This window comes from Phacochoerus africanus, chromosome 5 (assembly GCF_016906955.1).
Source record: "Phacochoerus africanus isolate WHEZ1 chromosome 5, ROS_Pafr_v1, whole genome shotgun sequence".
Taxonomy (NCBI): domain Eukaryota; kingdom Metazoa; phylum Chordata; class Mammalia; order Artiodactyla; family Suidae; genus Phacochoerus; species Phacochoerus africanus.
Window position 1 is genome coordinate 20,484,870 of NC_062548.1, and position 14,860 is coordinate 20,499,729.

General features: G+C 60.1%; 1 protein-coding gene across 3 annotated transcripts in view; it reads left to right on the plus strand.

Moving 5' to 3' along the window:
• Positions 1–12,627, plus strand: part of GTF3C1 (general transcription factor IIIC subunit 1) — a 70,298-nt gene extending 57,671 nt beyond the window's left edge. For all 3 annotated transcript variants that reach the window (XM_047780242.1, XM_047780243.1, XM_047780244.1), the window contains exons 29-37: positions 528–621; positions 3,046–3,218; positions 4,063–4,350; positions 4,964–5,223; positions 6,518–6,798; positions 7,913–8,441; positions 9,381–9,432; positions 10,433–10,625; positions 11,651–12,627. In XM_047780242.1, the coding sequence (XP_047636198.1) occupies positions 528–621; positions 3,046–3,218; positions 4,063–4,350; positions 4,964–5,223; positions 6,518–6,798; positions 7,913–8,441; positions 9,381–9,432; positions 10,433–10,625; positions 11,651–11,863 (2,083 nt within the window). In that variant the 3' untranslated portion in view covers positions 11,864–12,627. The remainder of the gene's footprint in view (positions 1–527; positions 622–3,045; positions 3,219–4,062; positions 4,351–4,963; positions 5,224–6,517; positions 6,799–7,912; positions 8,442–9,380; positions 9,433–10,432; positions 10,626–11,650) is intronic.
• The last annotated feature ends 2,233 nt before the right edge of the window (positions 12,628–14,860 follow it).

Sequence of the window (14,860 nt, forward strand, 5' to 3'; positions counted from 1 at the left end):
AAAAGCCTAGTCTCATTGGAGAAACCCTTGTTTAAAACTGGACAAAGATTGGAATGGATGAGCCCTGAGATCCTGCTGTGTGGCACTGGGAACTCTGTCTAGTCACTTGTGATGGAGCCTGATAATGGGAGAAAAGGGAATATATACACGTGTGTGTGACTGGGTCAATGAAAATTGACAGAACACTGTCAACCAGCTGTAATGGATAAAATAATCGTTATTAAAATAAGTAAAATGAAATTGGACCAAGAAAACATAAGCACTAACCACATGTGTTAGTCGTCATGAAAACCCGTTTCCAAGGGGTGTCACCCCTTCCCCACAAGACAGGAGCTTTTCTCCCACCAAAATGGACCCATCAGTAAGGCTTTACAGCCATCCTTTCTTCAGCTCTGGTTTACTGGTAGTTTGGGCATTCGTGCCCTTGGTGAGACTGAAAGCCGTTTTAGCACGAACCGAGCCTCCCCACGCTGCGGGGCGCCCCGTGGCCGTGGGCTCATGTCGCACCGTGGCACGGTCTTTTGCAGTGTGGACGACATCCACTTCCTGGTGCTGCAGAATCTGATCCAGAGCACGCTGGCCCTCTCGGACAGACAGATGGAGTACTGCCAGTCATTTCAGGTGGGTGTCCCAGCAGCGCGGTGGGACTTGGGGGGCCCTTTCGTGGCTGCGGCTATGGCCCCGTGAGGTCACGGCGCCTTCTTTCTGAGCCGTGGGGCCTCGGGGGCCTGGCTGCCCTGAGACTCGGGCCCTCGCTCCATTCATCTGCGACGTACGGGCGCAGGATCCAGTGACTTCCAAGGTCCCTCCCAGCCCTGAGGCTTTGAGTCTCCTGTGGAAGGCAGAAAATTAGGCTGGAGGGGACGTGAGCTGCGCCGAAGAGCAAAGAAAGCAATTGAGCCCCTCGGCGTGTCTTTCCCAGTCCTCAGGTACAGATGTCCGTGTGCTTGGATGGCTAGGTCTTGCCCGGTGGGAGAGCTGCCTTTCTGTGGGCCTTGAGTCCTCGCTGTCCCCTAAGAACTTACTAGAACTGTAGTGCTGCTTTACCGTGGCTGGGCGAGGACGAGGAAAGGCAGATCTCATTCAGCCCCACGCCAAGCCTGGGGAGGTGGTGGGATCCGCTCTCCTGTACAAGCTCGAAAACTTGAGGTTCAGAGAAGCTGAAAAGCATGAGCCCAAGATCCCAAAGCTCATTCATCCATCCTGAGTCCATGTGGCCCTGAGGGCCCAGCACAGAGGGGCCCGCTCCCCAAGCCTGTGTTCCCTGTGGTGGTTTTTGTGGGTTTTTTTTTTTTTTTTTTTTTTTTGCTCTTTAGGGCAGTAGCCATGGCATATAGAGGTTCCCAGGATAGGGGTTGAATTGGAGCTACAGCTGCCAGCCTACACCATAGCCCAGCTACAGCAACACGGGATCCGAGCCGCATCTGCGACCTACACCACAGCTCATGGCAACGCTGGATCCCTGACCCACTGAGCGAGGCCAGGGATCAAACCCACATCCTCATGGTTCCTAGTCGGATTCACTTCAGCTGAGCCACGACGGGAACTCCCCGCTGTGTTTTTAATGATGGAAAAAGCGTGTTCCAAGTGGAGCCCATCTCCTCTCGTATTTAATCTTTAAACCCAGAGCCCCACTTCTGTGGCTCAATTGATCAAATTAGGCCAACTTGGAACTTGAGGGGGAAAAAAATAACAAAGGGCGGGTGCTATTTCTGACCCCACTAAACCAGTGAATGAATTTGTTATTTATTTATGGAGCAGAGAGAGGTTGATTGCAGGGCCATGCCAAGAGAATCAGGTGGCTCGTGACCCCCAAACCCCTCAACGCCCCAAAGGGTTTCAGCAGAGCGTTTTTTTATTTTATTTTTTTTATAGTCGATTTACAGTATTCTGTCAATTTCTGCTGTACAGCAAAGGGACCCAATTAGACCTACATTCCTTTCCTACATTATCTTCCATCCCGTTCCCTCCCAAGACACTGGATCTCGTTCCCTGTGCTGTACAACAGGACCTCGTTACTTCTCCGTCCTGAATGGAATAGTTGGCATCTACTGACCCCCAACTCCCCGTCCTTCCCACTCCCTCCCCCCTCGCCCTTGGCAACCACAGGGCTTTTCTCCATGTCCATGAGTCTGCCTCTTTTCTGTAGTTAGGTTCATTTGTGCCATATTTAGACACATACACTTGGGCCTTCCTTGTCAACTGGAGAGTTTTTTTTTTTTTTCCCCTCAGCCACACTCATGGCATATGGAAGTCCCTGGGCCGGGGATCGAATCTGAGCAGGAGCTGCACCTACGCCACAGCTGCAGCAACACCAGATCCTTAAACCATTGCACCGGGCTGGGTGTTACACCTGCACTGCCGTCGTCGGATTCTTAACCCCCTGTGCCGTGTTGGGAGCTCCCAGATGGAGAGCTCTTGGCGGATCCCAGCCCCCCCCCCGCCCTGATTACAGTCAGGAGCGGAGGCCAGATGCTGACAAATGTGCTGCCCATCCCCAGGATTCTGGTGCCAGGGGTTGGGGGAACGCCCCCTTGGGAAATGCAAGTGTAGAGCCAGCTTGGGCCTGGCACATGTTCCCCCCTCAGTGCTCCTCAGACCACAAGGGAGGTGAGGGGGGCTGGGAGTAAAGGCAGCTATTGAAGGAAAACAAGTCAGGTTTGATTACAGTGCCTGGATGGTGCAACGTGGATGGCACAGAGCAGGTACCTGCCTTCGGGAACATGTTCGGGGGTGGAGCCCCCCCAGGCACCCTGACGGGTTAGATGAGGGTGAGGGCTAGAGTGGTAACAGAGGTGATGCTGCCTTGGCCCCTGGTGTCTTTGCATCCAGAGCAATAGGCGTGGCCTGCAGCCCGCCTTTCCCTCCAGCTCCCTGTCCCGTGCCCTCTGAGGTGCGGTAGGTGCAGGCTGACCATCGGAGCGCGGGATCCCTCCGGGCTTTCCATCCCTCGTCGCCCCCACCAGTGCTTCCTCCAACGACCGGCAGCTGGGGCGTCTGGGCGCCCGCTTGCATGCGGCTCACGCACAGCCTGCTGTGTTGCAGACGTTCCGCCTGTACCGCGAGTACAAGGACCACGTCCTGGCCAAGGCCTTCATGGAGTACCAGCGCCGGAGCCTGGTCAACCGGCGCCGGGTCAGCCACATGCTGGGTCCCAAGAAAAACCGGGCTTTGCCCTTCGTGCCCATGTCCTACCAGCTGTCCCAGGCCTACCACAGGTGAGCCCCCGCCACCCGGGAGCCCTGGGCCTGCTGGGAGAGGGGGCCCCGTCTGCGGGGAGCCAGAGTCACGGGCGGCCTCTTCATCGGAGACGGGGGTGGCCGGGCCTCGCTTGGCCTCCTGTGCGAGACGCAGCCTCTGGGACCCAGCTTCTCATCAAGGCCTGTCCTTCCTCGTGTGGGAATGAGGCTGAGGCCGTGGGAGTAGGTGTTGGAGCATTTACCATTTTTGCAGATAGTTTGTTTCCCTTTTCCTCCTCACGTTGGGTAAAATGAGTTTCTAGATATTAGACCAGCCAAGAGTTCACCCTCCCAGTTGGCCGTCACCTGGGCCCCTCACCCCCCCACCCCCCGCCCAGCTCAGAGCGCACCCGGCCGCCTGCCTTGCAGGTTCACACACTGCACTCGGAAGCCCCAGACCCGATCCGCGCACACGCGCAAGAGGTGGTGGTTCCAGGGTCTGGACAGAGGCAGGGGCCTGCCTGCAGGCACCACAAGGAGACAGTGAGATTGGTCACCCGCGTCCCCTCTCTGTAGGGGCTCAGGGCTCGCTTGCCTGGCGTAAAAATGACTGTCACAAAGGCACGTTCATCTTCCCCAGCTTGGCACCTGTTTCTAGTGCGTGTCCCCGAGGCCTGGCATGTTGGCTTAGATGAGGGTCACAGCAGGTGAGTGGGGGGACGCACGCAGCGCGGCGCCTTTGTCTGAGATGGAAAAGCGGGCTTCCAGGCAGAAGCTGGGGCATTTAGCGTCGATGCCAGGATTTGAAGGGTCCGCAGCCCACCCGCGCCGAGGCCTCCAGCGCCCTGCCCTCAGCAAGGCCCTTCCCTTCTCCGGTCTGCAGGATTTTCACGTGGCGATTTCCAAGCTCCATCTGCACAGAGTCATTCCAGTTCTTCGACAAGATCCGGGCCGCCGGCAAGTGGGACCGGCCTGATAATTTTTCCTTCAAAGACCAGGAAAACCAGGACTCCCTGAGCGACCTGGTAGCATTTTCTTTGGACGGCCCTGGAGGACACTGCGTGGCCACCCTGACCCTTTTCTCCTTGGGGCTCATTGCCGTGGACGTCAGGATCCCAGAGCAGATCGTGGTGGTGGACAGCTCATTGGTGGAGAACGAGGTCATTAAGAGGTGAGAGCTGGGGCGTCTGCAGTTTCATTCGCTCGGTCATCTCCTCTGTATTCATTCAACAAACACATGCTGAGGTTCTCTGCGTCGCGGCCAGCACTGTGTGGGCATTTGCAAAGACGGCAGGGCCTTGCGGGAGCTCCTGGGTCCTGACCCCACAGATCCGTGACCTGGGGATTGCCACACGGTGTCCAGTGCAGCGCCGCCTGCTGGTGCCTCCAGGGGCCGGGGGAGCCAGGGCGGGAGAGCATGACTGGGCTGCGCCAAAGAGAAGGACCTAGAACGGTGTGGCGAAGAGGAAGGGCTACCCAGAGAAGGTGGGGGCGGCAGAGGTTCCCAGAGGGCTGATCGCTAAACTGGGCTGTATGGAAGACTAGGCATTTTGGGGACAGAGCCTAGGAAGGTTCGCAGGCAGAAGGAGCAGCCCTTGCAGAGACCGAGGGGTGTGGACAGGGGCGCAGGGGTGTGGGAAGGCGGGCGAGAGAGATGCAGCTGGAGCCTCAGTCCGCGCCGACCTCACAGCCAGCTGCCGGGCGTGGGGGATGTCAGAGGACCGTGTGCCTGGAAGGGGTGGCCCGACCGCGCTCCGCCAGCTGGGTCACTTTTCTGCCCCCAGCCTGGGGAAGGACGGGGCCACAGAAGAGGATGAGGACGAGGAGGAAGACCTGGACGAAGGCTCCGGGGCCAAGCGCCGGAGCATCGAGGTGAAAGCCCCCCAGGCCTCCCACACCAACTACCTGCTGATGCGGGGCTACTGCGCCCCCGGCATCGTCAGCACCCGCAACCTCAACCCCAACGACAGCATCGTGGTGAACTCCTGCCAGGTCAAGTTCTGGCTGCGCTCCACCCCTGCGTCCACCAGGCTCGGGCCCACCGGTGAGTGTCCCGGCCCCGGGTTCCCAGCCAGGCTCCCCAGGCCACGCGCGGCCACCTCCGCACACCAGACCAAGGCGAAAACCAAGGCAAACCCCTTCCAGTCTTAGCAGCCGACCCCGGGGCACCCGTCCCCTGAGTTGCTTCCTCGCTTGCTCGGGGCGCCTGGGCTGTGCCCATTGCGGTGGTGAGCGCTCACCGGTCTTTGTTCATAGGGGTTCTTTTGACCTCTGGCTGTGAAAGTTGAGTATTCCTCCTGAGTTCTTTACCTCTCACTTCCTTTACTTCCAATTTTACACTTTGGGGAGCCCTTCTGTTGATTACCTTTGAAACATTAAATAGCTGACTGACCCCTTCGCTTCCCGCCCCCTTGAGTCCCTGCGCATAAAATGAGGATATTTCATTATCCTCGTCTGAAATGAGAAGTCCCTGTGCGTCTCTTCTCCTTCCCACCCTCTTCCTGCTCTGACTGATTTGCCTTTATTTTCACTGCTGAGTTGGAAGGGTTTACTTTCTTTCCACAGGCAGTATTTGTGCTGAGTCAGGAGCTCGGCCCTGGCGAAAATGTGCTGCCCTGGGGCTGGGGTCTTAGCAGAGACCTGGGAGAGGAGCGCCAGAAGCCAGCCCTGGCTTCCGGGAGCAAAAGCAGGCGTTTATGGGGGTTCCTGGGATCTCACGGGGTCTGAGGAGCTGTGGACACGTGCCTATCGGGAAGGATGGGGTGGGAGTTCCCGTTGTGGCTCAGCAGGTTAACTAGTGTCCGTGAGGATGCAGGTTCGATCCCTGGCCTTGCTCAGTGGGTTAAGGCTCTGGTGTTGCCGTGAGCTGTGGTGTAGGTCGCAGACACGGCTTGGATCCTGCATTGCTGTGGCTGTGGTGTAGGCTGGCAGCTGCAGCTCCAGTTGGACCCCAAGCCTGGGAACCTCCATATGCTGCAGGTGCAGCTCTAAGGACAAAAACAAACAAAAAAGGAAGGGTGGGCCCGGGCAGCCCAAGTGGACAACCCCCTCCCCCCCAGAGCGCTGGTTCTCAGGCCCCAGCCCCCGCTTCCTGCCCTTCAGTGCGAGTCTGGAGCAGGAGAATCACACTGGACCCTGTGACCTGTAGCCAGGGGCCCAGGGGCACATTATCAGGAACCTAGCTGCCAGGGGCCACCTGTGCCCCCCAGGTGACCACTCCCTCGCTGTTTGGGGAGCGGTGAGTGAGTGTGGGAGCAAGTCCTGCCTCGGCTGCGCTTGAGCACTGGGCTGCAGGGCGGGCGTCTCAGGGCTGAGTCTGGTCCTCTTGGTCTCTGCAGCCACTCCTCTGGAAGAGCTGACGGTCGGCACCTCCTGCCTCCCTGACATGTTCACCAGGCTGGTCAAGGTCCCCGAGGACACCTGCGGCTTGGAAGACTTCGCCCACCAGGTGGCGCTGTCCGGGTACAAACCCGGAGACGTGCTGGCCGCCCTGGAGATCCAGGCGGCCATCGCAGCGGCCGGTTGCTTTGGGGTGGACAAGGTGAGGCTGAGCAGGCAGTTCTCTGCCTTGGAGAAGACAGATGCTGAGCGCACCAGGACCTTCTCCGACTACGTCCAGGTGAGCCAGCCTCTCGGGTAGCCCGCAGTCGCGAAAGCAGAAGTTGTAGCTCCCGGGCCCTGTGCCCGCAGTGAATAGATCTGGTTTGGGACATGTAGTAGAATTGATCAAAAGTTGAATTAGCTGTCAACATTGAAAATAGATTTTAGGAGTTTCTGTCGTGGCGCAGTGGTTAACGAATCCGACTAGGAACCATGAGGTTCCTTCCGGCTTCCATCCCTGGCCTTGCTCAGTGGGTTAAGGATCCGGCACTGCCGTGAGCTGTGGTGTAGGTCGCAGATGCGGCTCGGATCCCGCTTTGCTCTGGCTGTGGCCAGCAGCTACAGCTCCCATTCGACCCCTAGCCTGGGAACTTCCATATGCCGTGGGTGCAGCCCTAAAAAAAGCACGTGGGGTTTGCAAACTCTGGCCCCTGGGAGGTGGGTAGGCCTCGGAGATGGGAGGATTTTCCCAGGCCCCGGTGCTGAAGCCCAAGCAGCAGATCCCACTGACTCTCAGGAGGCGAGGGGCAGGCCGCTCCCTCTGTGCCCTGGTACTGCCCCTCACAGGGCCACAGTAGCGAGTGTCAGCTGCACATGAGTCCTGGTTCCAGGCTACGAACTAGGGCAAATTCCTTGAACCCTGACTTGCGGGTTTTTTAGTATAAAAATGAAAAGATAACGGTAACACACACTGCCGCCCTCCCCCTCCATGGCGCCCAGAGTCGGTACAGCTCATGGATGAGAACAAGGCTGTGGGAAGCGGGTGTGGTGTAACTGTGAGGGGAGGCCTTGTCCTACTTTGGGGAATAATCGTGGCCTCTGCCGGAGGACGCGATAGCGCTCGGGGTGTTGGGTCCGGGGGAGGAGCCGGCCTGGCGGCTGGAGACTCCGAAAGTCCCATCAGCTTCTGGGCTGCAGCCGTGGCTCCAAGTTCAGGCACCTGACCTGTTCGATGGGTGGGCAACTCAGCCTGGACGGGGAGAGGACGGCCCAGGGCCGCAAGCCGGGCCTCATCCTCCAGTCATCTGTCCGTCCTGAAGGAGCTGGGCTGGCCACTTGCTCAGGCAGTCGGGAGCAAACTCTGAGGACCCTCGGCTCCCCTACAGACCCCCCGTGTCTCCTGCTTTGCCTAGGACCTCTTGGAGCACCAGCAGGTGCTCGAAGTCGGTAGCAGCACCACCCGCCTGGTGACCATGGCCTCTGCCCAGCCCTGGCTCCTCCGCTCGGTGCAGCTAAAAGGCAGAGAGGAGGACACAGACCCTCCAAGAGAAGACCCCCAGGCCAGACCCCTGGAGGGGCCTTCTGGCGAGGACGGCCCCTCTGAGAGGCAGGCATCTCCTTCTCAGAGCCCCCGGGGTGCCAAGAGGCGCGCCAGCTGGGGCAACGCCGATGCGGACAGCCAGGGTGGGGGGGCCGACCCCGAGATCGCCCAGGTGCCCCCCTCAAAGAGGCCCGCGTGCCATGACATGCCCTGGGCCCCCAGCCCTGGGCCCAGAGGAGAAGAGGAGCCAGAAACCCTGGTGCCTACGCCACCCATGGCTCCTGAGGACCCAGGCACAAGGGAGCCCCTGCCAGGGGTGTCGGAAGCTAGGCAGGAGGATGTCGGGTTCCCCAGCTCCCCAGGCCGAGAGCAGCTTCTGGAGGGCCCTGAAGACCCCAGAGGTACGAAACCCTGTTCCCCAGCCCCCACCCCCTCCTCCCCCACCTACCTGTCCCCTATGATGGGGCCTGCTCGGCCACACCTTCCTCTGAGACCAGACACCCACTGCCGCCACCAGAGGGGCCTTCACCTCAGCTCTTCATGGCCTTGACATCGAGGGGAGCTCCTGCCTGTTTGCACTAGGCTTCCCACTGGAGGGCAGAAGCCTCGGGCACGCCTGAGCCCACCCATGAATTCCAAGTACAAGACCCTCTCATGGTCCTGGGAAGCAGCGTTCCCTGAAGCATCTGTTGTTAGAAAGCGGAAAGGGGGGTGTTCCCATCGTGGCTCAGTGGTAACGAACCCGACTGGGATCCATGAGGACTCTGGGTTCCATCCCCAGCCTCACTCAGTGGGTTAAGGATCCGGTGTTGCCGTGAGCTGTGGTGTAGGTTGCAGACATGGCTCGGATCTGGCGTGGCTGTGGCTGTGGTGTAGGCCAGTGGCTCCAGCTCTGATTGGACCCCTAGCCTGAGAACCAACATATGCCGAGGGTGCGGCCCTAAAAAGACAAAAAAAAGGAAGGAGGTATCTCACCTTCCAAGGGGTTTGGCCGACACCCCGTTTTCCTCTCCTGTGCTGTGTGATTCTTTGGGGTGTTTTTGCCCAAGGCTTTTACATACCCATCTCTGTGGTCAGGGCTTCAGGGGGCAGAGGGGCTGGCTTGCCCCCCTGGAAGGGCCCCAGGCACAGCCCCCCACTGCACTCTGCCCTCCATCCAGGGCTGCTTCGGGTGTGCAGGTTTTGGTCCCGCAGCCCCGCTGCTCCGGGGACGGAGGCTCTGAGGACGGAACTGCTCCCCTCTGTTCCCCGCTTCATCCCCAGCCCCGGAGGACCTGTGGGATGAACGGGAGGAAGAGCTGGCCCCACTTTCCGTGTCTCACACCCCTTTCCACTTTCAGGTGTGGCGGACGGGTCTGCAGCCGGCAGCCTCTCCCAGGCAGGGCAGGAGAGGTGAGTGTGGTTCAGGTTCAGGGGCCTGAGCCGGGAGGGGTGGGGCGGTGCCGTCCCCAGGGTCCAGAATTAACTGTGGGGTGACGATCTCTCACAAAGATCTGTCTGGCACCGATGTTCTCGGCCAGGGGAGACCCAGCTGTGTGAGGGACAGGCGATCCCACCCACTGGGCCCCCGAGGGGGGCTCCTTGCACATCCAGGAGTACAAGGCTGCCATAGTGCCCGGTCCGTCCGGAACAGTGGGTTCGCAGAAGCTGTTCTGGCGGCGGGCGTGCCTCCCACAGTGTGGACGCCACCTCAGCTTGGCGGAGCCTTGCACTCGCGGCTCAGATCTCACCTCTCAGGGCCCATTCGCGCCATCAGAGCCCAGTGCCCAGCCAGCCTGGGGCCTGTCCCCTGCCAGCACCCCACGTGGCACACCAGTCCCTGGCTTAGTTCTTAACAGAAACCTCCCAAGGAAAGTGTGTCTGGAACCACTGCGTCAACACAGAAGCAGAGGAGTTCCCGTCGTGGCGCAGTGGTTAATGAATCCAACTGGGATCCATGAGGTTGCGGGTTCAATCCCTGGCCTTGCTCCGGCATTGCCATGAGCTGTGGTGTAGGTTGCAGACACAGCTTGGATCTGGCGTTGCTGTGGCTCTGCGTAGACCGGCAGCAACAGCTCCGATTCGACCCCTAGCCTGGGAACCTCCATATGCCTCGGGAGCAGCCCCAGAAAAGACAAAAAAAAAAAAAACCAAAACACAGAAGCAGAGCTTCTGCGTAAAGACTTGAGAGCTTGGCCCAAAGGGGAGGCAGCCACAAGTCCTCGCTCTCCTCCCACTGTCACCACCAGTGTGCGGTGATTGGGCCGTGGGGTTGGGCGCCGTCGTCCAGGTGGGAGGGAAGCGAGTGGCAGAGGAGCAGGAGGGAGACGGTCCCCGGCCCGTGATCTGGGCTGTGTGGGCGCAGCCGTCCCCGCTCCCCGCTGAGCCTGACCACTGCGTGGCTGCCCCGCAGGGACCCTGAGAACATCTGCTTCATCGGGCGCCCGTGGCGCATCGTGGACGGCCGCCTGAACACGCCCGTGTGCAAGGGCATGATGGAGGCCGTGCTCTACCAGGTCATGACCCGGCCCGGCATCCCCGAGAGCTGTCTGCTGCAGCACTACCAGGGCGTCCTGCAGCCCCTCGCCGTGCTTGAGCTGCTCCAGGTGCGAGGGGCCCCCGCTGGGGAGGCTCTCCCTGGGTCCCTCTTCCTGAGTCTCAGAGGGTGGCGGCGGCGGTGGGGGGCCCGTGGGCCGAGCTCCAGGGCTGGTGCTGCCCACGAGGGCAGACCGGCCTCCCCACAGAGAGCCAGGCTCCTGGGAAGAGTCCTGTGCCCCAGGCGTCCCCTCCTTACTGCACCCGCACCCCCCTCCTGCACGCCTGTTTCCGTCCTCCTGTGCCTGGCCTCCCACCCTTTAGCGCTGCTGGCCCCCAGCCCCGGTTCTCAGCACTCAGCCCCCGCAGCAACCCCCCTGCCCTGGGGCCTTCCCCAGCCCCGCAGTGCTGCCGCCTTGGCTTAAATACTGACGTTCCCGGGCTCTTGCCTCTGACGTTTTCACTTGACCAGGGCTCCAGAGCCCACAAGCCAGAACTCCCGTTGTGGCTCAGCGGGTTAAGAACCCAACATGATGTCAGTGAGGGTGCGGGTTCAACCCCGGCCTGGCTCAGCGGGTTAAGGATCCGGCATTGCCGCAGACTGCAGCTCTGATTTGACCCCTAGCCCGGGAACTTCCATGTGCCACAGGTTCAGCCGTAAAAAGCCGGGGTGGGGCGTGGAGAGCTCGCAAGGCCACAGGGGCAGGCTGGTAGCTGAGGGACAAGGGAGAGTTGGAACCAGGCCCACGGCCCCCTGAGGGCAGCACAGCCTGGTGGGCACGGTGCACTCCTGCCACATGTGCCCGGAGGCTCCAGCTCCTCAGCAGCAGCAGAAATGGGAAGTTCGTTGTGAAACTCCCTGCAGGTCTGGGCCAAACAAAACCCCATCTGGAAGCCATTCCGCAGCCCCTGCCCAGCACAGGCTGCTGTGCAAATGCTGGTCACGCCCTTCGCTCGCTTGCCCTGGGCTTTTGCCTAAACCCCCTGGTCAGTTCCTACAAGGCCAAGATCAGGGGTCTGTTCTGGGAAGCAGCGCCCAGGAGAGGACACGGGCCTTAAGCGCCCCTGGAAACCAGTCTGTCTGTGGCGTCTGCAGGGCCTGGAATTCCTGGGCTGCATTAAAAAGCGCCTGCTGAGGAAGCCCCGGAGCGTGTCGCTCTTCTCCAAGCTGGCGGTCGAAGAGGTGGAGGCGCCCTCGAGCCTGAGCGAGAACCTCACAGTGTCCTACGAGCCCACGCTGGACTGCACCATCCGCCTGGGCCGCGTCTTCCCCAGCGAGGCCAACTGGAACAAGTGGGTCCACCTCTGAGGCCCCCGTGGCCCTCGCGACCCGCCTGTCCCTCCGCCGACCCTGAGAGAGAGTGCGCTCTCCTGGGGGGCCTCTGCCCACTGTGGGGTGCAGCCTGGCGAGGTTGGGGTGCAAAGGGCCTGCCCATGCCCGCCCACTGTACAGAGACCCTGAGCCCAGCCTGAGGCCTCAAATGCTGTTTCCTGGCCCAGAACCTCCTGGAAGGAGGGCCACTTGCCCGCCTGCCCCCAGGCCCTTCCCGGGCTGGCCCAAGGGACCTCGCTTCGTCACCTCCTCCTGTTCCCGGGGCCTCAGCTGAGCTGCCCACCCAGCTCTCTGGAACCTGGGTTGTGGTGAGGTTGAGAAGCCCCCAGGGGGCCCGTCCTCCGAGGGCTTCCGAGCTGAGGCTGCCTTTCGGGAGCAGAGCCGCCAGCCCAGGCCTGGAGCCCTGTACGGACATCTGCTGGCCGGCGAGGGGCTGGGAGCTCAGGCCGCGGGGCTCTGCCCCGTCCACACACACCTCGCCCTGCAGCTTCCAGCCACCCCACCGCGGAGGACCCCCCCTGCTCCCCAGAAAGCCCCTGTGCCCTGAGGGGCAGGGCCTCCCGGGGACGCGTCGCAGAAGGGGGCTGTGTGCCCGGCGGAACCCCTGCCCTCCGGGCGGGGCTGAGCCTGCCTGCAGGTCGCCCACAGGCCTCCCACCAGCTAAAAACGGGAAGTCCCTGGGTTTGTTTTGTTTTTTCAACCTTTTTCCTCATTTAAAAAAAAAATCCCCTGGCATGTATTTATTTTTTAATTAAAGTGAAGTAAAGTGTATTTTGTTCTCTGTTTCCTGAAGAATCTCTGATCCCCTGGGGGCGCCTTGTTTTCGGCCGCACAACAACCAGGAATGAATGTGGCCGGTAAAACCCAGGGAGAAAGCGGGGGCTGCGGCCGAGCCCAGCCAGCCCCAGGCGCAGCCTTGCCACCAGCCGCCACCTCTAAAGCCCTTCCTCCTACCTGGCTGGGCCTCTTCCTCTCCCTTGACAGGGGTCCAGCAGCACCCAGCGCAGGACGGGCCTGAGGCCACTTGGCACAGTCTGCGCGATGCCAGCAGGCCGCAGAGGACACGGGCCTGGGACATGGATTCTGTCCATGGCAGTTCCCTTTAGCTCACAACGGTTCTTTGTTTTATTTTGTTTTGCTAGTGGCCAACATTCTGTAAACATTGAAGATTTCCAGATTTTTTAAAAATGCAGATTTCTATCTTGAAAGTTGGAGCAATCCCACAACACTGCACGTGACAGTCACAAGAATGGGACGTGCCCCCGCCAGGCCCGGTCGCAGGCCCACTGCAGCTCCCTCACTTACCACCTGCAGTGCCTGACCCGGCCCGGCTGGCAGCCCTGTGTTCCCCTCCTCCCGCCGCCAGGAACCCGGCCGCTGGTCACCCTGGACCAGATTCCAGCGTGACAGGGGGCCAGGGGCGTGGGGTCCGGGGTCTCAAGGGTGAACCCCAGCACAGCCGAGACCTGACCCAAGTCTTCATATCATTTTCCTCTTCTTTTTTCATGTTTACTCAAATGTGGAAAAAATAGCATCTGAGGGGGTTTTTTGAGATCAAGTAGAGTAACAGGTGTGATCGGCTTTGGAAACAGAAAATACAGAGGCTGATCCCATGGGAACGCGCTGGGCGGCGGGAGGAAGGCAGTGGGGAGTCCAGGCTTGATGTTTCCGGCTCAGAGCCTTGGTTTTCTCATCTGAGAAGTGGGGACAGAACATCTCTCTCACAGGAGGACCAGGTGGGCCGAAGAACACCAAGGGCTGGCACATGGCAGGGCTCAGCCCAGCCCCCTTCCTTTTCCCGTCCCCCCAGTTTGGGCTCGTCTGTGGGCGATGAGACATAGAGGCGAGGGGTCCGCGCTCGAGTGGAAAGACGGGGCCTCTGCAATCTACGTTTCCACAGCCAGCATCCTGGGCAACCGACCTACACCTTCCCCTGCCTCCACTTGCCCGTCCATCTGTCCATCCAGCCCCTCCTCTATCCACTGTCCCCAACTAAGGTGGCTCTTTGCACCCAGGGCTCCTGGAACCACAGTGTAGACCAGAAACTGAGATCAGACACCTTCAGGCAACACCGAGGAGAGGAAGGGGGGGCCTCGGCCACTACCAGGGAGGGGCAGGGACTATGGAAAACGAAAGTCCGCGTCCCCAGGAGAAAGAATTCACATTTAGAAGCAAAGGGCTTTTAAATATCAACTACCTAATAAAACGGGGGTGGGGGGCACTGAGCCCAGAGGAGCCATGTCCTGTTCACCCTGAGTGACAGCGGGGCCCAGACCCCTGCAGCTCCTCCCTCGGGTTCCCTGTCCCTCCCCTCTTCATTCTTAACTTTTTCACTCACGCAATCCATTCCTTTTTCTTTTTAGGGCCACATCTGCAGCATATGGAGGTTCCCAGGCTAGGGGTCTGATCAGAGCTGCAGCTGCCAGCCTACACCACAGCCACAGCAACGCGGGGTCCGAGCCGTGTCTGCGACCTACACCCCAGCTCACATCAATGCCGGAACCTTAACCCGCTGAGCGAGGCCAGGGATCAAACCCGCATCCTCATGCATGCCTGTCGGGGGGTGGGGGGTTCGTTACCATTGCACCACCACAGGACCCCCACTCCACCATTCTCTCTTAAACACTTAAAACATGACAGAGATGACGTATGCCTCCGGCTGCTTTCTCCTTCAGGGCTTTTTCTCTGCATTTACAAATATTCTATACACCCCACCCCACCCCAGCCCCACGGACCTGCAGTGACTTTTACATATCCACACAGCTCTGGCTCTTCACTGGGCAGAGTCCCTGGCACATCTGTATCAGCACATAGAGCGCTACATACGTGCTGCGTGGCCCTGGCAGTGAGGTCCTGATTTTGTGCCCTCTCTTCCCTGAAGGGTGAGCACTGAAATTGCTTCCTGGTTTCCCCCACTGAGCATCCTCTCAGGCTCCGCCTCCCTTCTTTCTTGCATCCAATCATCTCTTTTGA